The sequence below is a fragment of the Myzus persicae genome, unplaced genomic scaffold (assembly GCF_001856785.1).
Source record: "Myzus persicae strain clone G006 unplaced genomic scaffold, MPER_G0061.0, whole genome shotgun sequence".
Classification (NCBI taxonomy): domain Eukaryota; kingdom Metazoa; phylum Arthropoda; class Insecta; order Hemiptera; family Aphididae; genus Myzus; species Myzus persicae.
In genome coordinates, this window is record NW_019103026.1 from 1 (window position 1) to 27,607 (window position 27,607).

Here is a 27,607-nt window from a genome sequence, read left to right on the forward strand (position 1 = left end):
GTAAGGGGGTGAGGCGGGGGGTTAGCACGGTATGCCCCACGTTACCGAGGTATGGGTAGGAGGCGAGGCGGGGGGTTAGCACGGTATGCCACACGCTACCGAGGTATGGGTGGGGTGGGGCGGTCATATGGTCGGTATAGTAAGGGGGTGAGGCGAGGGGTTAGCACGGTATAGTAAGGGGTGAGGCGGGGGGTTAGTACGGTATGGCCCACGTTACCGAGGTATGGGTAGGAGGTGAGGCGGGGGGTTAGCACGCCAACCTAGCTCGGCAGACTAGCTCAGCCTAGCACGGCCTAGCTCGATACAGGCGGGGGGGAGGTGAAGCGGGGGGGACCCAGAACCGGCTATTTCATACTACTCATGAGATTATATTTTTTGTTCTATAGCAATATATAATGAGTATAGGTAAAGATGTTTATGACTAATACCTTATCCTATAATACATAATATTATATTTTTGCAGGATGTTTCTTTTATAAAACATATTTGTCATAGGTTAGTTGAGAATTTTTTTTTTATAATTGGCTAATAATAACTTTTAGCATGGTTAGTCAATCTCCTCCACGTCGCCGTATTTTTTTCCACGATTCATCCATCACGATATCGTAAAGGGAGGTGGTTTATCGGGACCAATGCATTCATAGTCACATATTTCAAAATATGCCAACGACTGTTTTTTACGTATATCGGTTATCCGACAAGCATAAATGCATTCTGCAGGTATATGTAGTTGGAATAAATTTTATTCGCTCAATTTTTGATTATACGAAATGAAAGAACTCCAGTAAGGCATTAAAAAAAGAGAAAATAAAATACACTCACATAACAAATTTATTATAAAATCAATAACTTTTTTGGCGTATAAAAATAGCTGAGCTTTAAGTCGCTACATGAAATATATATTTTTTTCTTTTGTTAAAAAAAATGTTTAAATCCTTCGAGTGTGGATAAATCGAAAATTGACAGGGTGCGTTTATATAATATCATAATATTATATACTTGTACGTATTTCTCTTTCATATGAAATTTAACAATCGCACAGCTATTCCACCAAAACCTGACGTAGTATATATAGTTTTTTGTCTCCTTTGCTCTGTGGCGATCATTGTAAAACGTGTATTATACGTCATCGTGCCCAAAGAACAAAAAAATGTTTCATCGCAGTTATTCGAATAATATCTGACTTTATAAGTTCGATCTTGACGATCCAGTAAAAAATAGTACAAATACTACAAATACAGAAGTTAGTAATTAGTAGGTAATTTATCTTTTTTTCCTTCTATAAGTTTTTGTAAATTATACTGTACATAAAAACGCTAGTCCGTTTTCCATAACGTATTATTACCATGTGTAACGATCCAGACGACGACGAGCGACGAGTTATTACTTTTCGTTAAAGTGCTTAATATAATAAATAATAATATATATATATTGTGTTTAATGTCATGATGGTTACTGTTTTATATGATATAAACTTACGACTCTGGTGACCACAATCAGCGTCACGTTGGAGCTTTGGTGTCCGTAAAATACGGAATGTTTCGTTATGTTGATGCCTGTTGACGGTGTCCAAAAGCCGACTTTTTTCACTTTCTCCTGATGTAGTTTCAGCAAGTCCAGCTTGATGTCTGATCTCCTCCCCTCGTCAAAGTGCACTTTACCGGTCAGGCCTTCGATGCTTACCTATGTCGTGGCGAAACAAGAAAAATAAAATATGAATTACAAGAACGTTTAAAAACAATAAAACATCGAAAACCCGTCACGTCGTTATACCGTTTACTATACCCAGGTATGTCATAGTCGAATACTAACCGCGTTGAGTCGGTCGTACAGAAACGTACCGTTCGCCCAACGGTCCGACGTTTTGCACGAAACGTTCGACGACTGCATTGAATTCGACGACCCGTCCAGCGATCCGATGCTGTGAGCGAACACGTTCACCGCGTCGTACATCAACGCAGGTTCGGCCTGCACACAAGACACCACGATTGGATGCAGATCGTATATTATTTGTAAATAATTGTATTGAAAACGGACAAAAGTACTATTTCCGATTTCAATATTACGACGACTCGACGAGTGGGGTTGTCGTATACCAAATACATGATTGAATTGTTCGCAATAAAAGAATATACAGAGTGGTTTAAAAAGCATACTCGTTATATCTTTAATGATGAATTTAAATACATATGATCATATTATTATTTTCAAATTATTAGGATTTTTTTTTCTACTAAAATAGTGTCTTATGGTGGTACAGTACAAATATTTGTTTTTTGAACGATCACTCCCCCTATATCCAGCTAATTATTCTGAAAATGTTGAACCTAACCTATCGAAATCAAATTCGAAAGAGTAGATTTTGATTATATCATTTTATGTACGGAGGATAATAGGTCCATGATAATGGGTAATTTTTCTTAATTTTTGTTAAAGTACGTTGTGCTCCGTACTGCAATAAGTAAATACAATTTTTGGAAAAAATCACTAAATCTGACAGAGACAACAAAAGTGTTTACTGTTAAAATACTGACTATTAAAATATTGAATAATTAATAACGTAGAATTTGATCTTCTTTGATAATAATAAAGAGAAAACCGTCTGGACAGTTCCCCAGTCGTCGATGATTGAGTAGTAAACGATAATAGTAATTTTATCAATAATCACCCTGATGATTCCACTCTTGTGCAACATGTTCTGCCCGACTCTCTGGAATCTTTCCATCTCGCGCAGGACGTTGACCACGCGGTGGTTTTCGTCGTCCACTATTCTGAAAGACGTTATGTTCACGGAGTTGTATTTAAAGTCTTCCAGATCAAACGTCTCGAGGTCCTGAAATAAAAACAAAAATCCTCAGTCGAATGTGAAGACGACAGCCACGTGGCCGTGTCTGCCAATATTTTTTATTTTATACACTCACGAATGTAGTGAAGAGGAAATGATAGCGGAAATCGTTCATCTGTAGTTGAAGTATCTGTAAAACGAGTAAGGGGACAGAGATTTTAGTATTTCGGTCAGTAAACAGTGTACAATAATATCACACCACACGAGGCGTGCATTATTTTCTTATCCTTCGAATGGATACGCGAACGAGACGATATCGTGGGCATGTTTTTTATATTTTTGGCGTGCACCAATTGTGTCTTCGATAGTGAACGCAATTATTGCAAATATCGCACTCGGTGGTTGCGAGTATTGTATTTTTTTTTACGAGTTTTTGTGTCTAAAATCTAATGGCGAAAACAGTATACCTAAGTCTTATTAATTACAAATATTTTGACTTTAAATAGTTCCCAGATGACTAGTTTCTCGCATATTCGATAACGTGATAACGTATAAATAAAAAGTGTTAATAAATTATTTTAGTTAATCTAATCGTGTGAGCTTCAATTTATAATTCAAAACTTATTTCACGTCTTTTCAATAAATGGTAATTGTTTAGATCCAAAAATAAATATTGTGCCTTTAATTCAACCACAATATTATACTGTTTATTGAACGTCTTAAAAGGGTTCGTACAAATAATAATTTCTTTGTTCAGATTTTCAAAATGTATGTATAAAAGTTAAATGTTTAATATTATTGTACACCTACTACTATAAAATATATTTGTATATTTGTTATTATAATTTGTATTTAAATTTCAGATTATCTATAGCTGTAAATTGTACTTAATTTTTTTCCTTATTATTTGTGTAAACCTATGCTTGTATATAATGTTATTTACAGATCGTGTATCTGTTAAGATTTTCACAACAATAAGCATAATAAATGGTTGTGTGACAAAAACAATATGTATAATGTATATATCTCCGTGCAGACAGAAATCTAAAAATGTGACATCATGCGAATTAATTAAAAATACAATAGTAATAATTTTATGTACCTAATTGGTAAATTTAATTCTGGTTAAAATAATCATTCAACCATGGATATTTTTGGGGTATTTTAAATAAAGTTAGATACTTAGATGTAAATATAATGTTATGCGTGTTATGAACTTTGATTTAAATTATTCCTCGCCAGTGAGATAACGCCAGCCAGATATTCTCAACCGGATACAATTACTGGATAGAGGGGGTAAGACCATTCTATGCTAATTATACCTCTAGTTTACGTATTGTACCCAGAGGTATAATTTCCTTATTTTAATACTGGTAACATATTACAGGTGGTATAATATGTGACTTGCCACGAACTGTACAGTGTACAGCGGTATTTCGGAGAGTGTTAAGCCCCGCAGAATTATTTATTTTTGCATTTTTAATAACTGTAAGTCGTATGGCTTAATTAAAATACAATTGTTAGTGTATAATGTTACTTGTAAAACATTGTAATGCATTCGAGTACCTATTCAATATTGTACCTACTTGTTACATTGGTACACGAATGTATTGTTGCCAATAAAAAAATGTGAACGCGAGACAGATGCACTCAGATGCTCATTTACAATAATATACGAATGGCGTACATTGAACATTCCTAACCTTTCACATAAGGGTAAGGGTATATTATTTAAAACAGCGCTTTCCATTATGCTGCACAAACACGAACCAATATACCGCACAATATGCATAGCTCAATACCTCAAACAAAAAAGGTATATAGCACCGCATGGCGCTCGAATTCATCAAATCCTCTCGTCGTCGATTACCGCACGATATGTAAATTAAATTTTGTAGGATTAATAATAAGAATAGGGATTTTTTTGTTCAAATTATAATAAACAATTTTTGATATTTAACCTTATTTTTTCTTTCAATATTTAATGTTATTAATACGTATTACTTACCCATTTTTAAAAACTATTACAATGAATAGTGTTTTTTTTTCTCAAATTATAGTTATAAATTATAATTATTATAATGATCGGTTTCGTGTTTGTGTTCGCCATTATTATTATTATTTATAATATAATTAAATAACTATTCATAATTTTTACTAACTAATACGGATTTATTCGTCGTTGTCATGATCTTTACTCTTCATTTTTTTTACAACGTATCGTGGTTCTAAAAAATTAAAAATATTACTCAAAACAAATAGAACCGTTTCTACGACTAAATTAGAGAATAATTAAAATATTTTAATTCTATAAAATAAACGTATACCTGTATACGTTCCACATAGGTACACGTTCAACTATTATACTATATATTAGCGGTTTACGATTGTGAACATGTAGGTCAATCATAATTATTCATAAACGTGTAAATAACCGATAGTATCTATCTGGGAGATCATATAATGTAGAAATAAGACAATAATTAGATATAATTTTGAAAAATTCGAGTAAAAAATCCTAAAGAATTTGAAAATAGGTACAGTTTAAGTACAACCTATGTTCAAAAATTCAAAAATTAGATTTTAAATAACTCTATCATTGGAAAAAAAGGTTTGAGCACGCTTGGTGAATCATTCTGTATGTATAGCGATCATCAATTCGATAATTCTTGGTTTCTTCGTGATACCGAATGCCCATAAACAATAATGGCGTATTGTGTGTAAATAAATAGAAAAAAACAATGAAAAATTACAGACAGAACCATAAATCATCATAATATGTATACTTTACGTTATTAGAAAAAATTCACAATTGTCAATTTTATACAATTTCCGATTTCGTGATCATATCAACGATAAATAACACTGCGGACATTCACGACATGTAGACGATTTATCGAAATATGTGTTATTACTATTGTTACGTATAGTAACTTTGTCGGTTTATGTATCATTATTGTTATTGTGGGCTGGATGAGTGATATATTTTATAATAATATAATGTATGATCTTAGTCGGATGTGAGGGAAATCTTCATTAGACCAGGCCACTTTTTCTGGCCAATATAGAAGTTTCGTACTCAAATAGTGTGCGTGTAAGAGAGGAGGGACGTCGATGTTTTTCTTTGGAACTAATTATTTGTGTATATTTGTATAGACTTTTGAATAATATTTGCACTCCATATGATTTTTTATTCATAGTTTTTTATTTAGAAACTAAAAGAAGACGCTTATAATATATGAATGGTTACAATTGCACTCTGGCTCTCCCTCTTGAAAGTCGAATGTAAAATGTATTATATAATATGATACATTATTTGTTGTTGGTAGATCAAAATTGGCAGTACCAAATTAGTCTGTGCCATTATTACTGCACGTTAATTCAATATCAACCAAATGCTATAAAAAGTTGTAATTGTTGTTTTATACCAATATTATATACTCGGTTTTAATTAAGTTCTGATAAAAATTATTTATTCAATAAGATTATGATGTAACATTTCTAAGATAGGCAATTAAAAAATTCTAAAAAATATTTTTTTTTGCCAGAAAATTGAATTTTATTTTGAATTATTTGAACAAGAACGCTTTTTTAGTTATTTTAAGGGGATACACTTATACAACTAAAAAAACTTCGAGGTCATGACTTATTCTCTGATATTATTATTTTCATATAATATTATGCCAAACGTTCGAAGATTTGTTTGTAGAAAAATTAAATTATGCGATAAGTAAAATATAGGTTTTGATGTTGTCAAATCGTGTTTAACCGTTTTAAACCTACATTTGGCTGAATACTATACTAAAGGATACGAACATCGTCTGCATACAATACGTATATGTAAATGATTTATATACAATATACATATGCATAATATATTATGTGTTTACGATTTAGGCAACTTGAGAAAAAGTTTTAACTTTTATCTATTCTTGTAGTTGATATTCTCAAGATGGTCCGACTACGAGCCGTTATGATATTAATAAATCGTTTGCTTTCGTAAAAATACACAGTTTACTCGGACACTACGACTCTGCTTCGTCGGCGCCCCTCTGGTTATGCATGTAAGCTCATAGTTGTAGGCAGTGGCATGGAGAACTTGACATTTTTCAGATACTAGATTAATATTTCACCAACTCTGCAGCACCAATAATAAGATAAAGACATTCACTGTAATATTTGTATTACCTATGTCGTAGTTATTACAAACACAAATATAGTTAATACTAAATATCCCTGTTGGTCATTACCCACCCACTGCCCCTTATAACACTCAGAAGTGGCTGGCTCTCGATTACTTCTCTTGCCACGCCATTGGTTATATAGTTATGTATATAACAATACAATAGTGTAATTACGTTGTACGTTTTTTATTAAATTGCCGTTACACCAGACATAATTTGGTGTGTCGGGAACTCGGGACTAGGGACACAAAGTGAAGCGAATTTCCATAAATGCCAAAGGGCGTTCACGGGAACCATACAAATATCGCTTGAACGTATTATAGTTAACTCATCACAAGCCTAAATAATGGTGTATTTCATTTAAACCGTTCAAGTAATTTGCCAAATTTTCATCCAAAGAAGTCCCAATCCGTTCCAGTCTTCCTGTCTGGACACCTGACGGCCTAAAATAGATTTTTGTACATATTTTAGCTTTTAAACCGAATAGAGAAAATAAAAAGGGAGCTATAATATAATAGGTAAGAGCCTACAATAATTATTATGTTATGTTTTGTTTCCAGTGTTGCAACAACAATGAATAGGTAATCAAAAAAATACTACCTATACCTAGTATGACTTCTTAAAATTGTTTTAATATTTTCCTTATTCCTCACAGAATCTAAAAACTATTTATAAAGGTTCAATCATATATGATTAGAGACGGTTCTTATTCTGAACAAAATTACGTAAGTACATTTTGTGATTTGCCCAATCAGTAATTTTATTTATAAATTATAATTAATATTTTTGAAATATAATTTTTGCAAATATTTATAACTTTAATAGGGAGTTTCAATTTAGTTTCTATTTTAATATGTAGTAATAATATTATTTACTTATTATTTTTGTAACATAAGATTTAATGTTTGGACAGGAGGCATAAAAGAAGTACAAATATTGAAAGTCATTCGAAAAAGTCTTTTTCAGATATAGGAATCTAGGTGCTGTGAGTGGGTAGCCAGTTAGGATTTATTTATTTTTTGGTAAATATTCGATTTGAGATAAGTGAAAAAAATGAAAACGAATTGAATGAACGGGAAAAATAACAAATAATTTCAAGCAGCGGGCTTCCACATGGCTCAAAGGGCTCAAAGGACTTTTTATCAAATAACGTGAAATTTCAAAATTGCAAATCACAGACTACAATATAATCATGGCTGTATTATATATTTGAGTATTTAATCTAATGGTTAAATTGTGTCTGGTATCCACATTTTGTGCTATTTTTTGTTTTATAATTATGTGCCTAAATATGCCTCAGCGGATTTTACAGCAGTTGGACGGACATGCGTCATACGATGACAAACACAGTGAGACACTGTATGTCCACCGTAATGGATTGAGCGACAGTAATATGTTGATATAGATTATAATGGAAATATTTCTTTTTGAAGTTGCCCTTTGAAAGTATGGTTTCAAATATAGTGTTATATTCATATTGTACATCGTATATGTATACAATATAAAAACAAAGTTCAGTACGACGTATGTTCAAGTTTTTCTTTTTAAAACGACATTCAATCATAAAGACCGGGTATTTGTACGTGCCATATAAATTATACCGGCTGGTAGGCGGTATCTAGGTTTAGGGTTTCTCCGAAATTTATAATTGAATGATATTTTTTGTCCACTTATTATTTATACACGTTGTGCACTAATGGGATTTCAACCGGACGTACTCACCGTGGCTCCTTCTAATGAATAAATTATTTTACGGCTATACCTGCAGCTTACAACCCAACAGGAAGTATTATCACCTGTAATATCGAGAATATTATTATTGCATTAGGTTATGTTCACGTATAGTGTTATTATTTCGATAAAACCGTTTGGAAAATAATTAAATCCCACCGCGGACGTTTCGGTGCGTCTATACCCAGGTACATACGAATAAAACCGCTCGTTGCCCATTTCGTTTTACCGTCTCTCCGACGAGTTTTCGGCGCAACGCAATCAAGGTTTTTGACTCATCAAACAATAACGGTTGTAGACGACGACGACGAAATTCTGCGAGGCACATTGCCGCCGCCCACTACTCGATTACAATTACTGCTTGCAGCTGCAATTATTGTCCATCGGAAACGGACTTGGAGCACGTCTAAAGGTTATTGTTGTAGGCTGCCAAGACAAATACCAGTGAGCGCATACCTAAGCGTAGAGTTTTATTCGGCGGTCGTGCAAAAGCGAACGAAAAAATAAATAAAACGTTTGTCGTGGAACGACGCGAGGGCGCCCCCTCTCCCCGGAGCGGCTAGTTGTTCTCTTTCAAATCGGTCGTTGCTAGATTTACTAGGCAATCGTTTCTTGCGATTCAGATCCGGTGAAAAAAAAACAGGCAGCCAACATGCTAACCTATAATAAGGTTTGTCACGCCATGCCATTCCTCACGAGTCCCCAACCATGCCACGTGCCTCTGCCCCGAATTTATGCTCCACACGTTGTATAATTTAGCGAATTTCGATTTATTGTGCACACTCATAACAAACGATTTTATCTCAGTAAGTTGAGTGAACGAGAGTTTGTTTACTTTTCAGATGCTAGCGTGTTTATATTATCAGACTGTGTTTGAGAGTTGGTAAATATTTTAACAACAATTTGCACTGCACATACACCCACCCACCTGTCCACCCATCCAAACACACGCACACTTGATGCTTGTACGGTATAAATATGCATAAAAAAATAATGTGTATTAAAAAAAAATTATCATAAAACCACTTGTATGACTAAAATATGTAATGTACATACAATACAGGGCATAGTACCGCCGCCAGCCGCGGTAACTAACCAATAATTTAATGGCGCCGGAAAATTGTGCGGGTAAACAATATGGATGCGAAAAAATAAAGGATAAAACGTCCACCGCCGACGACGCTTACAATAACGACGATGTGATCCGTCGAAATTGAACTGCTGTTGCTTCACAAGGATGTGGCCCGTGCCGGAGTGACGAATATGTCTGTTGGTACTTTAATGATAATGCGTGTAATTTTATGCCTCTGCCGAAGAGAGCGAGCAGAACAAACGGGCAAAAAATAAAGTAATGATAATAATAATAATAATAATAAATGTCTGCGGCAGCAGTGGGTGGAAAAAAAATAACTATACTAATAACGAAATAATAATTCATGACGTGCTTTGTATTCTCTCGCGGTGGCCGACGTATAAAGTACGGTTTTTTTTTTGTTTTTTAACACTCGTCGTCATATTATTTACAACGTTTTATTTTTTGTTTTTGCATCATATACGGCCATTATGTGCGCTCGCGTTCGGCGTGTGTCGTGTGTGTATGTGTGTGTATGTGTGTGCGTGCGCGTGTGTTTGTTCTCTTTTGCACATCGAAAGTGCTCACTGTTTTCACTGCGAAAACATTATTAAACGTATAATATGTCGACGGGTCACGTGTCACTTGTATTCTTGAACGCCACGGTTCCGTCTCTGAGGGCCGCAGCCTTTATCTTCCCGAGACGACGTTCTATTAATGTTAATATTCGTACACGTAACATATTCGCAACGATTATTACGGTGGTCGTATTCTGTATTTCACAAACCTTTTTGAATACCCGCAGCTGGCCACCCAACACCACCACCATCAACCCAACATTATAATGCTCGTCGGGGAAACCTAAAACTGATAGCCGCCTAACCCGCTGCTAGAGTCAGGAGTCATCGTCGTCGTGTTACGCGATTGATTCGTTCGGCAATAAATGCGTCATATATTAGGCACGACAAGGCTTTACATTTCACATAGTAATATATTCCCAGCACTTTTGTGTGATGTGAGTTATTAATTAAATATTGTCTATATAATGTCCTTGGGATTGATAATAGGTACCGTCGATTTATCGCAGGCATGACGCTTTCAAATAATACATAATATAATATATTCATATAGTATTTAGGCATTCGTGTTAATAAATCACGATGGTGAGTTGTGCTAAAATTTAAAAACTATTTGATCTACCGTTCTACCGTTTGTGTTTGATTTCCTATTTTAGTCAATAATTACTTATTATTTATTTATTAATTTTTTTTTTGTCTAATTAGAAATACTCAGACACCTCCTCCGGGATCACCAACCAATTACTTATTACATTATTATGTAATGCGTAGCGAGTATTGCAGCAACAGTAAGTACATCAAAATTCAAAATATCATAACATTAATCCGTGTTGCAATTAATAATAATAATAAAATATGAAACCATTTTTTTTTGAAACGCCCAATCTAATTTAGTTTTATAAATCATTTTCTTCTTTTGTATTTAGAATTGTTTTTAAATAACACTCTATGGGTATAACTTCATATCTTACATTGTCCGTTAGATCTTGGCCATTGTATACAATGTTGGACCATAAGTGATATTTTATACATTGTCCACCTATACATTGTCATTCTATACAATGCACTGGAATTTTATAAAATAATGCTGAGTTTCTACTTTGCTCGTAACGTATTACATACAAATGAATATAACATATTAAATTATTTGCCAGTGAAACACTTTTATTGATTAAATATTTTAGATTATTTATTGTTAAGTAATGCACGTTGGTTAAACTTGAAATGTATAAACTATAGTTTTTATAATAATTGTCCTATTGATTTTAAGAAATTGATTTTACAACTCCTTAAATTTTGTTAGTATGGGATGTATTTCAGGGGTGGCTAAACGGTTGATTCTGATTTGTTATAATTTATAATTATTATGCATTTAGTAATTCCCTTGGCCCTAATTATAAATCCCAGTAAACGCTGTCGACAATACTTGATTGCACACTGCAGAGTATACATATTGTTTTAATCCGACTTAATTATTACTTGGTATGTACCTACTATGGTAAACGAACTGTCGCTCAAAGTATTAATAACATAAAATAAAATCCACTACGAACGTATATAAATACTTCAATGATATGGATATATGGTTATTGACAAAATGTTAAACGTTTCAAAATCACCCGAATCGAACTCATTTAAGATTTTCATTTTATTGTATAAATTCAATGTTTAGTTTTATTAATAACTACTAATAAGTGTTGCATTATGAATAATTGTTATTATCATAGTTACTGACTAATTAATTATACGTAAGTGTAATTAAGTTTTTTGGTGTGAACATTAAAAATAAATTTAGCCGTGCTAAACTAAAAATTAAAAACCATAACTACCAATAAAGGTCGGTGAAAAAAAAATGATGCCCAAATCGCAGTTCTAACAAAAATAAAAGGGTGGAAGAATCATAAACATTTGTTTGGTTTAATTATTAGTTTCGTATATGTCATATGATATGGTTAACAAAACAACTACATTATATTTAAACTAAAAAAATATACTTTTTAAAAAAAATTAAATAAACAATAATTTCACTAACTATAAATAGCTATTTATGTTTTATTTGAATATTTGTTTGTATTGAAATCATTATTGACACAAAAATATACTACCGAATAAAAACGGTGAAAATCAAAATCAAATTATTATTAACGTTGAATATTATAAAAATAAAGTTTTCTTATGCTTCGTTCACCCGGCATTCAGATTTCACAATATTCGTATACCCCATACAAGAGCTTCTAAATAGGTACCGCACAATCAATCTAAACGAAAACTTATATTATTATTCACGTGCTGAATGCCAATTAGTGATAATTTTTTTATGAAGAAAAAATGTTTTCATTGATATACGATTTATTTATGGTTCTATTAATTAATGTATGATATTTTATTACCTTCCACAATTTAATGAATATGACAAGGGATTTCAACTCACATATTGTTTGGTTTGTATCGTCGGATGCCCATAACTTGACGAAGACACGATTATCAAACAAAAAATATCTACTTTTTACTAAAGAAATTAATTTGTATGATTCTTTATAATAAAAAAAGAATGTAACAAAAAAAAAAAATAATTTTAGCAAAAGCCAATGACCTATAGATTTGAGGTATAGTCTCAATAAAACAAAATATGTAATTATAAATACATATGTTTTTACTATGAAAGCAGCCATCGAGATTTTTTAAAAATCAATAAGTTATCCACTGTCTTAAAAGGTTGAAAATCAGTGTTGTAGGGTTTCTGAAATTACTATCGTATTTTATAAACTCAACAAAATATCGATAATTTTTTAACACTAAATACGCCAGTTGACGACGTACAAACGCGTATTTTCGTTGTTTCTGTCTTCGACTTATCTTCTTACTAATACCATGTGGATATTACCACAGTGGAAGATGAACACATAATAATGCATTGGTCATCGTAAGAATTGTGAATAGTTATAACATTATTCAATCTCTGGACTGATCGACTTGAAAAATAATTCACTCGCTAAAGGGTTAACACTATGTAGACAGTGGATTGGTGAGGCACGGTCGCACGCTCAATCTACGGAAATTCTCTGAGCGTACGTACCGGCCGTCATTGTTAACACTTGGATGGGTGACCACCCAGGTCTTTAGTAACATATCCTTGCCACACATAGAAATACGTGGTTTCATATCAACCATATTTTCCCTTACAAACAGCTAATGGTCATAGTTTCCGGGCTTTAAATCAATAAAAAAAAAAAATTAAAAATACTGTAGATATAAATATAAATTGCCATGACAATATTTAATAAGCAATAAATAAATATTGATTATTTTATTTCAACGCCACTGGAAAATTTGTCCGATAAATTCGATTACTATTTTTTTTTTTTGTGTTTGACTACGGTACTAACTACCTATAATACATTTACAAGACACTTTGTACACTATTTCGTGATAGAGCCCAATACACACATTCAGGATGCATAATACACAATAGGTACATATTATATTGTATGTTAATTGTTTAGTAACATTGTGTATTACTATAATTTTTTTTTTTTGCTTTTGAATCGCGATGCACTCGAAATGTATGGTTTTAATTAATGTTTGCCCCGACGACTGAACAGCATACCACGTCGTTGCAAAACTATCCGAGTATTTCAAACATTATAATGTAGTTAACGCGCGAGGAAAGTAAATACGCACATGCAAAGATCAACACGTCGTGCGCATAATCGCACACACGACATGTGTGGGTGTGGATCCCCGGGTGGGTGTATAAAATTTCATTGAGCGGTAACACGGCGTAAAATATAGGCAATATAGTAGCATCTAAATGCGTTACGTTTATGACGTGATGTTGTTATTAGGACGTACGTCGGGAATGCGAATTAGGAGCAGTCGGGTTCATTACTATTCAGCATCACCTCGTTCATCCATCACAAACTCGCCCACACACCCGCCCACCCACCCACACGCACACCCACATAGCACTGCAAGTATTGAATTAATCGGCGAATACGATTCGACACCAAACCGTGCGTAACACAATAATAATATAACGACGCGTAATGGTGTCGTCGAGAGTGCAGAGATGAAGTATGTGCGTCGCGCGCTTACCGTTAAATTGGTCGGCCGGCATCGTAAATATTGATACCGGTACTCGCTCGACGACTATTATGGACTGTGGTATTTATATACAAGCTGTAACACGATGGCCTGACAGATGATGATAATATAATTATAACACTTTTGTTTTAGTAAATATTTTAATACATTTTTTTATAAAATTAATACGTAGACGCCTGTGTCACAATACTACAGAAGACATTTTATTTTTTAACACTGACAAATTTTTTTTAGTAAAATTTAAAATAGACTATTCGTAAATCTAGTTCTTAAGAAAAATGTTGTTCGGGGTGGTGGGCGGAGGGGGAACAACGGAAACAGACGAATCGTACGATTTGAAAGCGAAAAAAATATATGAACCACCAGGGAGCCAATCGCATTACGCGCGGTATCTAATGTATTTATTACAATCGAATTTTATAAAACGTCGTCGTGAATCGCCCCGAGACTCAGTCGGTAAACGAATTGTGCGGAGAAATGTCGTCACAGGCAGCAGTCAGTGACGGTAGTCCGTTTAATTTGCGCTCGTACTACGCGGTCGCTCTTGTTTTAAGTTTTTTTTTTCATGGCATAGACATTCGCGTAATAAAATGCAGTCAAACAATTTGCACAAAGAAAACTTGTACTGCGTTTTTGCGAACATAATAAAATCATTGCGTTACTTTGGCGAGCCTAGTTGAAAATCATAAAACGATTTTAGTTAGACAATCGGGGGTAAGAGTAGGGTTAGGTCAAATTGAAAGGATGGCGAATTAAAGAAAATAAACACGGCATAATCAAAAACAAAACATTCATAATTTTTTTAGAAATATTATTTTTTATTTTAAAGACGCATTAGACGTTTCGCATAAAAAAAAGAAATCAGTCATCAATAGGGCTCGGAAATTATTTCACTAAAAAGCTTTGAAAATGGATTGCATTATTGCAGTAAAAAATACCCAAAGTTGCACTAAAAATGTATTATTTTAATTAGAAAGATGATGACTCATCAAGCAGACACCGATGGTCCCTTTACTAAATGTATTTTCGAATAGTATTTAATTTCTTATTTTTGTCTGTATACAAGACTTCACAAAAGTTTTAAATGCTTTATTCGGATGTTTATTCAATGCCATCGTTACCAAAAGCATTGCCTTACATAGGACCATATTGAAAGCCGATCATTTAGTTGTATCATATTGTGTAATCATTTGTTGTGTACTTAAAGTGGAAAAATTACGTTTGATCATTCTAGTGTGTTTTTCAGTTCTTATGTGTTCAAATCATTGGAATACGAGATCATAGTTTATATTCTACTTTCAGTTCACAAACTTTACAAAACAATATTATACGGCTGTCAGCGTAAAATGAACTGTCTCCTAATTCCGAAATGAATTAAATATTTAAAAAAATATATTATATAAACTAGATACAGATATAAAACGATTTCATAAACATACAATTTTATTAATTTTAAACATATTTTGCAATCTATATACATCCATATGATAGAAAAATAACATTTATATTTTAATGTGTACTTTATTGCTTACGTCATACTCTATAGTTTATTTTCAATTGTTATCTTATAGAATTTCTTTAATTACGAATAAACTCTAGTGACACTCATGATTGATGGCCGTGTATGTGGGGGGGGGGGGGGNCACCTTACTGATTATTTTTAACACCGGTGCTCTGGTTCCAGGATATTTGCGGTCAATTTATTTCTATTTATCTGACTATAAAATTTAAGGTACTGTATGTAATGTTATATTCTAAATACATATTATATTATGAAAATGTGTTTAAAAAGTTTATTATTATTATTTATACAGCTAAAGGTAATCCTCTAGTATCCAAATTTTATAGCAAGGTAAATAGAAATAAATTGTCCGCAAATGGCGCGAAAAAGGTGCCGACCGCAAATGTCCTGACCACATCGGTGCCGACTCCCTCAAGATTCTATCCCTTGTAACAGTTGTAACTATTATATCCTAGTTATGCCTATACATTGGACTTTTACTTTTTATCAATCGAGTCCGACTGTATGCGGGTGCTTTTATTCGAAAAAATTAAACGTTATTATTTTTGTTATTTTTATAAGATTATCATAATTTATTATGAAAAATGTATTTTAATATACTGCAGTTTGCGTGGGCGGAAGTGTCCGATCCTCGGGTACCTAATAATTGGAGTTGAATATGAAACGTCTTATTAATTGTTTCCTATAAATAGTAGGTATGAGCCATTATAATATTTAAATTTAAAAAAAAAATACGCCATCACGTAGCGGAAGGTTCACAATATTGATATATGGATGCAGGAGTGTGATCATTGGCGCTAATGATTTTCCACCTGATGACAACCACGTGCACGTACGATATCAGCTCACTGTTCTATGGCGGTTACTGTTAAACCTATGAGAAATGCACGGTTAACCGATGATGTGGGCGTAACGGGTGTTTCATTTTTTTATGATTGTGCGATTCTACAGGTCACCAGGTTATATTATTATGTTAGGTGGTTATACGCGCAGGGTCGTATGGAAAAATGAAAATCTGACACTAAAGGTTATTTCAACGGGTTTTAGAAAGACGGAGATTATAGCACGAGAGTTCAGAAGGGATGTAAATTGTTTTTTAATCCAATGTCGCTGAGTCTAAATTATATTGCAACATGCCCACAGCAGGGTGTATTGTCATTTGTCGTATTGTCGTACTCGTGTCACGTCAACAGCCGGTCTCACCCACTGCGTTAGATGTTTCACATCAATAATAAAAAAAAAATCATTGTAACTTATACCCAAGTATTTTTTATTTTTCATATTTTAAAAATATTTGTTTGAAATACACATATACGATACATCGTGATGACAGAGTAGAGTTATTTGATAAAATAATCACAGTGTATAGATTTCCAATCTCGTCAACAACCGTTTTGGCTATTTTTTTTTACTACTATCATAGTATCTTACATTGAAAATCGATATTTCTCAGATCCCTTAAGATGTTCTGCCGTTCAGTTTTGTACCTAGACGTGTTCACTATTCAGGTTGATACATCTGAACGCCCCAGAACTGTCTGCGGATCGAATTTAACCGAGACCTATATTGGCGACGAGAACGTACACTCTAAGTAGGTCAGGTGCTTATTTAATAATACGAGGGTAAAGAATTTGAAAAACATCATCTAAGACAAACGCCACTCTCACGAGTGTTGCCGATTAGAATATCGTTTTCAGAAACGACTGTACACACACACACACACACACACACACACACACACACACACACACACACACACACACACACACACACACTCACACAAAGCAGTGTCAAGTTACCTAACCTGACCTAACCAGCTCGGCTGTCACTTGACACCCAGCTGAAGATAAGTGTACGTTTTTAATTTTAACTTATTTGTGGCACTGCGTGAAAAAGACGATGGATCGTTATTTCAGGATGACCTCAACTGTGTGCATGTGTTTGAGTGAATAAAAGTTCATTTCATCTTATTTTATTTATTTTTCATCATGAACTTTATTCTCAGGATCGGTCTTAGTGGCAATATTAGTGCGTGTATACTATAAAGTAGCTTTAGGTATAGTTGGTACAATTGTAGGGAGAACAAATTTATGTGTCGTATACCATGCACTCCAAGATTGTCTATTGGAAACCGTTTCGTTTTCGTTATAGGCACGATAAACTATTAGAGCTTTACGTGAATATTTATTTTTAAAATTATTTGTATCTTTGTTTTTTTGGCCAAAGCGCCAAAAAGAAGTCATGAAGAAGTATGCTATCAATTACGCATTTTCAAATAACAAAGACAACCCCATAAAGTAAATAGCACATTAAGCATATTTTTTAAATATTACTTTTGAACTCTATTATAAATTATGTAACGATTTCGTTGCATAATTTTTTCTTAATCGAATATTTAAATAATATGTTTATTTTCGCTAACATATACCTAACGGTTAGCGGTACCATAACTTAAATTATGGTTATACTGAAACTTTCATTTACCAGCAAAATTAAGGTACTTTCCAAAATATAACAAGTAATAGGTATATAATACCAATTATATTTTATTATTTACTTTATTTATTAAATTAAATTGTGCAATGTGGATTGCACTGTGAGCACATTTTATTATGTTAACAATCTGAAAATTGGTTTTAAATTTTTGGATTCAATTAAATATCTTTAATTGATTGGTTCGGAAGGATTTCTATCAATGAATAGCCACCCGTATCATGTAATAATGGGCGTGGCTATACACATCTTATAAACAACAAAGTTGTTATATACACTTATATATTTATTGATTTTAGAAAAACGATTAAATTAAAGATATTATTGTGATTACAAATAAAGTAATTTATTTTACTATTAAGCATTAGTACTAATGTAGATTAGATTCATTTTTGCCAAAAAAATTTTCCGTCCTGAGCTATACAAATCGAACATTTTATAAATATTTAACTACAAAATAATTGGTAAATGTTCGATTTGATAAATGTTGTCAAAATTTGAACTTTAAATGCTTATAAAACAAAATCGTATTTTTAATATTTTTCAAGTACTGTTTTTTAACAATATAATATCAGGAACCTCGTATTAAATTTTCACGCTTTTTGACCCAACAAATACAATTTTCGTATACTAAGATTTTATATCATTGAATTCAGAGTCAACACCATCCACGTGACCCACGTGAAACCTACTGTAAAGCATAGTGACACCCACTTTTTTTAGGGGGGATGTTAAGGCACCCCTAGTAATGTCGTATGATTGCGTATGTGCCTGCGATTAGTGTAGTACGACATGTATAATAACATTACCATCGAGTTATACCTATACTAGCAGTAATTACAGATTTTAAATTTTTTGAACGATACCATTGTATTGGAAATTTATTTGTCGTTGTGCAGGTTATACTGCACCCAAGCGTAATTTTACTTTATGCATAGATAGCTTCATTAATAAAATTCTGCGATAGTTTAGTGATGTATTATTATTTGGTTTTTCTTTAATAGTTGTTTTAAGGCAAAAAAATTGATACACGGTGTTTTCAATATTGTTTTTTTTTTATGTTTATTCGTTACATTAAGTAATATAGGAATTTTATGTCATAATGCATGACTATATATTGTATGAATCGTACATAAGCAAATCAATTGCTATACACAACTATTGATTTTCTTTTTTTTTTTTGGGGGGGGGGGAGGGGTAAGCACCCCAAGAACCCTCGTACGATTGCGTCTGTGTGTGGGATTAGTGTAACCTGATATTAAAATTATATTACCCTTGAGTTCTATAATATTATAACATTTTGTATAGAATAATTTTAATTTTCCAAGTAAATCTATCATTTTTGCAATAGGTAGTTTATTTTACGTTATTCAGATTATACTTTTTTATAAGTTATAACGCACCCGATCGCAATTTCGTCAAACATAATCTACCTAGTCGATAATCCCATTAATATAGAACTCTGCGATAATATTATAGTTATGCATTTGTATCAGGTTTTCTTTTTTTAGGGTTGTTTTAAGTCGGAACGATTGTTGAACGGTTTTTAAAATTGTGTCATATAATATAATATATTGTTTTATTGATAATATTGATTTCATAATGATGAATAATGATAATATGTAACGGAAGTAGAACAATAGTACCCTATATTATTTTAATTATTATATTAATTCAGATGTAATAAACTAATTATACTTTAGTCTTTTAGTGTTAAATTTTTACAACCGGGCGTTGCACTATTATTCGTTTCATTTAGTTGAAGGTTTTATTCTGCAGTCGTCCTCTCTCTCCTCGGGAGTGTTATTATTGTATACATTATTTAAACAAAAAAACTGTCATAAACACCTTTTGATTTCTTTTTTTGGGGGGGGGGGGGGGGTTAATGCTCATAGCCCCACCGTGCGATTGCGTCTTTACCCGCTATTAGTCTAACTCGGTATTATAACAATATTACCATTGAGTTATGCCTATATTATAGAACAGTCGGCACAGACGCACAGAATAGTTTTAAATTTTCGAACGAAACCGTCGCGTATTAGCAATTCATTTGACGTTATGCAGATTATACGTGTTTGTGTTTCAAAAAAACACACACACACACACACACACACACACACACACACGCACACGCACACACACACACACACACACACACATACATACACACTCACACACAAAACAACCACGATATCTTTTTATTTTATAATTCGTCTTGACTACGTGTGCGGTTTCGCAAATCGCGCGTTCTCGTTATCGCTCCGAGACCGGCAAAGCACCCCGCAATAATAACACCCCGGGAAAACCGTCGAAGCGCCAGATCAATATAAATAAATAACGCGAACACATTTATAATACACATCGTTACAGCCCCCGTTATTCGCTTTATTTTATTGTAAGCACGCGATAATAAATGTATATGATTTTAATAACGTATAGTCCGCCCGTTTAAGATTCAAGTGTCGTGCGCGTTTCGTATTAGAAAATATTTCGCGCGACGATTACACTCCACCGCCACTTGCTCGTATACTTGCACTCCCCCGCGGCCGCTATCGAGTACGGTTTTAGTTTTTGACCAAGTAAAACGAGGCGAGTTGGGGTGGGGGGTAGGGGAAGTGGCGGGGTGAGATTCTTTTTCATATTATACAATAATATAAAATAATATATTATTATTATATATGTTTTCGTTTTATTTTTTATTTTATTTTTTATCGTTTCGCGCGGGTTCATATTATTATCTATTGCTAATAAAATTTTATTTTCTCTAAAGCTTTTTTTATAGTTTTAATAATAGACGAGTCGACTACAATATAGCAGACGGACTAAATACTCGTGGTTAGCGTGGTAGGCGCTGTTTGGTATTTTTTTTATTATTTGCTCATATTTTATGTGAAGTCGAAAAAACCGTGTCGGTCTAAAATATTATTATAATATTATTGCTTACCACAAAATAATATCATCATGCTGCTATAAAACCGTAACATTACATTTTTCGTATGGTTGAAAACCGAGTCCCGTGTGTAAAGCGAATTAAAAAAAGAGAAACGCGTTAGAATCAATTTTTTTTTCTCTTCGTGCAATGCAAAATAATAGTAGCCGTCTGTCGAAATATGACTGATGTCGTTATCGTTTATTATTATAGGTTTTTTTTTTTCAAAATTAATTGGCCAAATGTACGCTCGATTAATGGTGACACGCCAATTAGTGTGATAATTTTAAATCGCTCACACACACACACACACATTATGGGTATTCATTTTGAGTTTTTTTTCCAAACTCTTTTGGTACGAAATAATAAAAAAATATTAAAGTATTTCGACGGAATTAAATAATAAAAGCGTGTAGTTGATATGTAGAACTGCAGCGAATTTATGCAAATCATGCTCTGCGGTTCAGAGTTTAAACGATGCTACACTATATCAGCTAATCAAATATCATATGACTATTGCGCATAACACAATGTTATAATATAATATTATTCAGTTAATGCAGTTAATAGCATTGGGCATTATTTTTCGATTCGTATTTAATCTTATGCATCGCGTCATACATGGCCCACCGGTTCTTGGAAACGCGTTTAGGTTTAATTCGAATAACACAAAAAAATAAAAGATGAATGGATTATGTAAACATTGAATACTGCTCACAGCCAGTATAAAGTAATAAATTATTAGTAACAATGATATAATAGAACAGACAAAAAAATATAACACGCGTCTATAATTAAATAAAAAAATCACAAGTTTAAAATTTCTCGGCGTTTTGTCAGCGGTTGCCGGTACTCAAAAGTTACAGTCATCATGCACACAGAAATGAACTGCAGTACGTTTATTATAATAGTACTGAGATATTTTTATTCCGAAAAAATATATTTTTTCATGGTGAAATAAATTTATAAAATTCATGTGTTAACCTTCAGTTAAAAAACCATTAAACCATTACCTAGATATATTTCACCACCTCGAAATCGTTTTAGCACTATAAAAGGAGTCAGAAATCAAAATAATTAAATTTTGCAAAATAACCAATTCGTAGAGTACCCACATTCTTAAAATAAATTGTAGATTAACGAAATATAATAAAATGTTAAACGCAAATAATACCCAACCTTTGTTGACGTTAATGACGACCATAATTGTTGCATAATCAAATAAATTAATAACAGATGATACATTTAACGTGAGACATTCGTTATTTCAAAAAACAATTTGAACTTGCTTGAAAATATTTTTTTTTACATAACTTGAAGTCACTGAAAACAATATTTTACTAAAACACTACATTGTGCACTATTTTATATCGTTATCATTTTTTTTAAATTGCTTAATTGTTTCAACGACAATATGCATTTTTAATTTCTTATTCTAAAGCGAAACATATTTCGAAATACTTTGCTGAATTTTGAACATGCAGCTTATGAGATAGAAGTATGTAAAGGTTTGATCAGTGGAGTGGAGTGGTACGACCTTGCAAAATGTTGTACTATTACTCAGCTCATCTAAACTTTAAGTACTTATAAAGTTATAACTAATAAGCTACTTGTCAGTAATTTTATTCTTATAGATTGAATAATTTTCTACTTTATAATATGAAATAAAAAAATATATTAAATTCAAAAGATTAAAAAAATACATTTTTTTCTCTCTAAAAATGGTGTTTGGTAACGACTTAAAATTATATTATAAAAGAAATAGTTTCAAAAACATTTACATTTGAGAACGTTTTTTTGTTTATATTTTAGGTACCTATTCCATCAGTTTATCTACCACAACATTAAATTATGTTCTAGTAGAAAATGAATTAAATGAAAATGGCACTTTCTGTTTTAATATATTTTGTATTTCAATTGATTGATTAAAAAAACATTGTAAAATGAAACAATCGACCATTTAATTTAGTTTTGTATTTGTTTGATGCTCTTTTAATAATAATAAAAAAAAAAATGTTTATTATTTCTGAATAAAGGACGGACTAAAATATTTTAAGTGAACCGTAATAAATAAATATAATATTATGCTACGCCTATCTCTTTTTCGACAAAATGCTTACTCGTATTCTAATATAAAAATATTATTTAATATTATTGTTGAAAAAATACGGGATATTATATTTTAAGTAAAATTAATTGTTTGTTAAATCAAAGAAAAAATACGATTAAGGTATTTTACAAAGGAGTAGCTCTAGCTTTTAATTGAATGTTGCGAAACGATCGATTCGTCCGTTTCGCAATAAGATTTGTTTATTTTTTTCTAGACAAATTCCAAGCACACTTTTAGTACTAATCTGTATATTATATTATACCGTCTGTATTAATTTACATATTTTATGGCTGAGAGTTAGCAATGCATATATAATATAGTTATATTATACATAATAGAAACGCGATCAATCGCAACGAAATTTTAAAGCATTGTATTCAGTAGATAACTTGACAAAAATGTGGTCATTTAACATACAAGTATATAAAACGAAAACAGTAGTGGCATGCCCTGATATAGGCTGAACTAATTGGGAAATTAAAAAAAAATACGATTTATTTGGTATAAGATTTTGGGACCCGCTTTAACCGTTAAACTAATAATATTTGGTGACATTATACTTGATTGTAATACAATGAAGTGAGCAACAGATAAATTCTAATATTTTGAATTATTAGCTACAAGTGGATGGCATCTTGTTGCTTGCCCATATTAAGGGTATATTGTTTTGGAAATTTGTTATTGGACAGTTGTAGTGTAGGTAATGATATTTTAACTTCCTCGACTCTAACATTAGCTTATACAATAATAACCTAAATAAATAAAAACCAAATAATTATAATAATTACATTTTTACCATTGTTTGTGTGCATACATATAATCTGTTATTCGTTTTAGTTAATTATTGAAATCACAACTATATAATAAATAAATAAGTTTGGAGATTTTGTCTGCCTGCATGCGTTATTTGTCGAATAAATGGAGAGATTTTGTCAGGGGAGGTTATGTATGCCCTGGACATATGATAAATAACTTATGTCACGCAATCACACCGAGTACGAGCGACCATTGGCGAATACGTCCATACTGTCGTATGATAAATACAATATTATGAATTCACGTCTTGCGAATAATATTACGATAACACACCTAGGCGGCGGTACTGCGTATAATTTAATATTAATATATTGTATCGGTGCTATAATAACACAATATTGTACACACGCTGCTGTACAACTATGGGCGATAATAGTGCTGGAGCGTATGCGCGTCGAGAAGTTTGGGGGACCGAATACGTCGAACTCGAGGAATTATGGAGTAGCGGCGCCGTGTAATCGCCGATAAACATATATAAGGTCAGGAAAGGACGGACAAAGTACAATAACAATAAAACGTGATATACTGCTTGTACTTTTGTCTCTCTCCCACTCTTGTCTCTTACTCACTCACTCAATCTCTCTCTCTCTCTCTCTTTATATCTCTCGACAATCGCGACCAAGACGACGATGGCGACTGCGACCAAGAAGACTATACACTGCACGAAGACCATCGATGTTGTACGGCTTCTGCAGGAGGACGACCCCACACGTGCTCTCTTCGAAGCAGCGGGAGTTGTACACACAAACATACACACCCCGACAGTAACGGTTATTATCATCACTCGTGGCGGAAGGCTGTATTCCATGCCCGGTGGAGGCAGAAAGGTCGCGCGGGCCTTTATACTATATACGTTTATGAGCTCTATACACTGTGCACCACTCGCGTGGATCCCCGCAGCTTCTGCTTATCGTTGTCGTTCTAAGGCCGAGGCTACACTATACCGGGTGACCTGTTTAACCTAAGACCCGCTCGCTGTATCAAAAAGTTTATAGTTTTTGAAAATATTTGCTTAACGTCATGTCAAGTCGTCAAAAAAAAAAAATATTGCTTACTATTTTTTTTTATCGTTTTATTTTAATATTTTAACTCTCTTTGACCTGCATTTTTAATTCCCGATTCCACAGCAGAATCTTTTTTTGGAATGCTTGGATGAATTTGAGATGAGTGGTTTATGATTAATAAATATTTTAAGTTCAGATGAAATGAGCTGGATACTACTACAGGAATTCTCCTCAAAGCTTTAGCCCATTATTCCACCCATCTATACTTTAAACACTTACAGCGGTAGTTAACTACTTGCTCGACATTTTTATGGATCGAATTGCTCAGTATAATGTTCTGCATAGGAATATGAAATTTAAATACATTCGAAATAGTGAAAAAACTTTAAAAAAAGGATAGGTAACGATAAAGAATAGTAAAAAAAATAACTGTTTTCCAAAAATGCTGTTTTAAAATTACGTAAATGATATATTTTCATGAGATTGTAGGGTTTTTTGAAATGACGAGTGGCTCGTATTAAACGGGCCACCCCGTATGTATAATATAAGGTATAATATATTTCGTGTTGGTGTATAATATGCACATACACACACACAAACACGTGTACCTACGACAGCCCTTTTGTTTGGACGACTGCACGCTCGCGCGAAAGAAAAAATATCGAAATGTTTGGCACGCGGTGAAACGGAAACGGAAAATAAATCTTTTTTTTCGCGACGTTGCGGCCGCCGCCGATAAAACACAACACACACGCGAAATCGACATCGGCGATTTACGAGGCTCCCCCCCCCCCCTTTCGACGATCCTCAGAGATTTCTCGCGAGTACGCGTGTTCGGTTGTAATCGACGAATGTCGCGTATTTTCTTTTCACGGCAATTATAGAGAGCAACAGTGCAACACTGCAGAGGAGTGAACGACGAAGCGCATTAACGGAAACGTTTATTATTGCGATCATTTACGCCCGGGGAACGGCGGCGGTGGCCCGGTCAGGCTCTAAACGACAAATACGACGACAAGAACCAAAATAATATTATTGTTTCTGTGGTATTATCGTCATGGTAGAAATATACAAGTTTATTGTGCATATAAACAGGGTTATTCGCCGAGCATGTCTACCCGTATTTTTTCTTTAACAACGGAATTATTCAAACTCTGATTTTTGGGATTTTCAAGTATACTCAAAGACTAAAACGTTTTATGTTGAAAACACCCATTTTTAACTATAAATTATTTGGTGGATAGTTTTTTTAAAAATTATGATGTATCGTGTTAATCGAAATTCGAACGAGTAGTTTTTGAGTTATTTAACTTTGTGTACTGAGGATAATAGGTCCATGATAATAATAGGTTTGAAGATATGACCCGCCTGGCCCGATAAAGGGGCTATGGTGATTTAAAATGTTGGTCCTTATTCATTAATATTAATAATATTTATAAAAATGGTCCAAGTATGAATACAGCATCGGATCTTAAATCTGTTGTATATTTTTATAATACTATTTCTAAGGTTCTTTAGAATAAACATTTTAATAACTGAAAACTACTAAATCTAATTTTTGACTAGGCGCCTATAACAACATAAAAAAAAAAAATGATCTTCTAAATAATCTGGTGATCTAGAATGATGTTATTGTTTCACGAAATAAGTATTATATTTGTTAATATACGTTGATGTATAATAGCTTAAAATAATATTAGGTGCGTAGAAACTACGTAGTAAGCTGTATGTATAATATAATACCACAAGGCGTGTTGACGAATTTGTTCTGTACCTTTGTAAAGATCTTAAAACTAACTAATCGGTTAGGGAAAGGTACGTTTTAGGATGCGTCCTTCTTAAATTGGATATCACATTGAGCCATGTCTAGTACGTTCAGTTTCAAAACTTAAAATTTACAAAATCAAACTCAGGTCTTCAACAATTTATCTTGACCCTTTACCTTGTCTGTACGTCGAAGAAGATTAATTTTATTGTCTAAATTTTAAACAAAGAAGAAATTATTAAAATGTTAGTACCTTTACTTCTAGCAGATAATTTTAAAAAAAAACTTCTTTTTCAACTAATATTTCAACTTGTAATATTTTATTTAACTAATGTTATTTAATATGTTTGTTACATTTTTTTTTTTACAAAGAGGAATATAATTTTTTATTTTATGTGAGCATTATTGTAAAAAAGACTATGGTTCCCAACAATATGTTCATTGTTCACCCTAGGCTAAACTTCTGCCATTTATATATTGACCAGCTAATGTTGCGAAAGCGGCAGTTTTAATG

General features: G+C 32.9%; 1 protein-coding gene across 1 annotated transcript in view; it reads right to left on the reverse strand.

Moving 5' to 3' along the window:
- Nucleotides 1-1,452: 1,452 nt before the first annotated feature.
- Nucleotides 1,453-27,607, reverse strand: part of LOC111033639 (glutamate receptor ionotropic, kainate 2-like) — a 189,999-nt gene continuing 163,844 nt past the window's right edge. The window contains exons 5-8 of the mRNA XM_022314471.1: nucleotides 2,922-2,975; nucleotides 2,669-2,833; nucleotides 1,813-1,968; nucleotides 1,453-1,683 (exon numbers count right to left, since the gene is read on the reverse strand). Of these exons, the coding sequence (XP_022170163.1) occupies nucleotides 1,453-1,683; nucleotides 1,813-1,968; nucleotides 2,669-2,833; nucleotides 2,922-2,975 (606 nt within the window). The remainder of the gene's footprint in view (nucleotides 1,684-1,812; nucleotides 1,969-2,668; nucleotides 2,834-2,921; nucleotides 2,976-27,607) is intronic.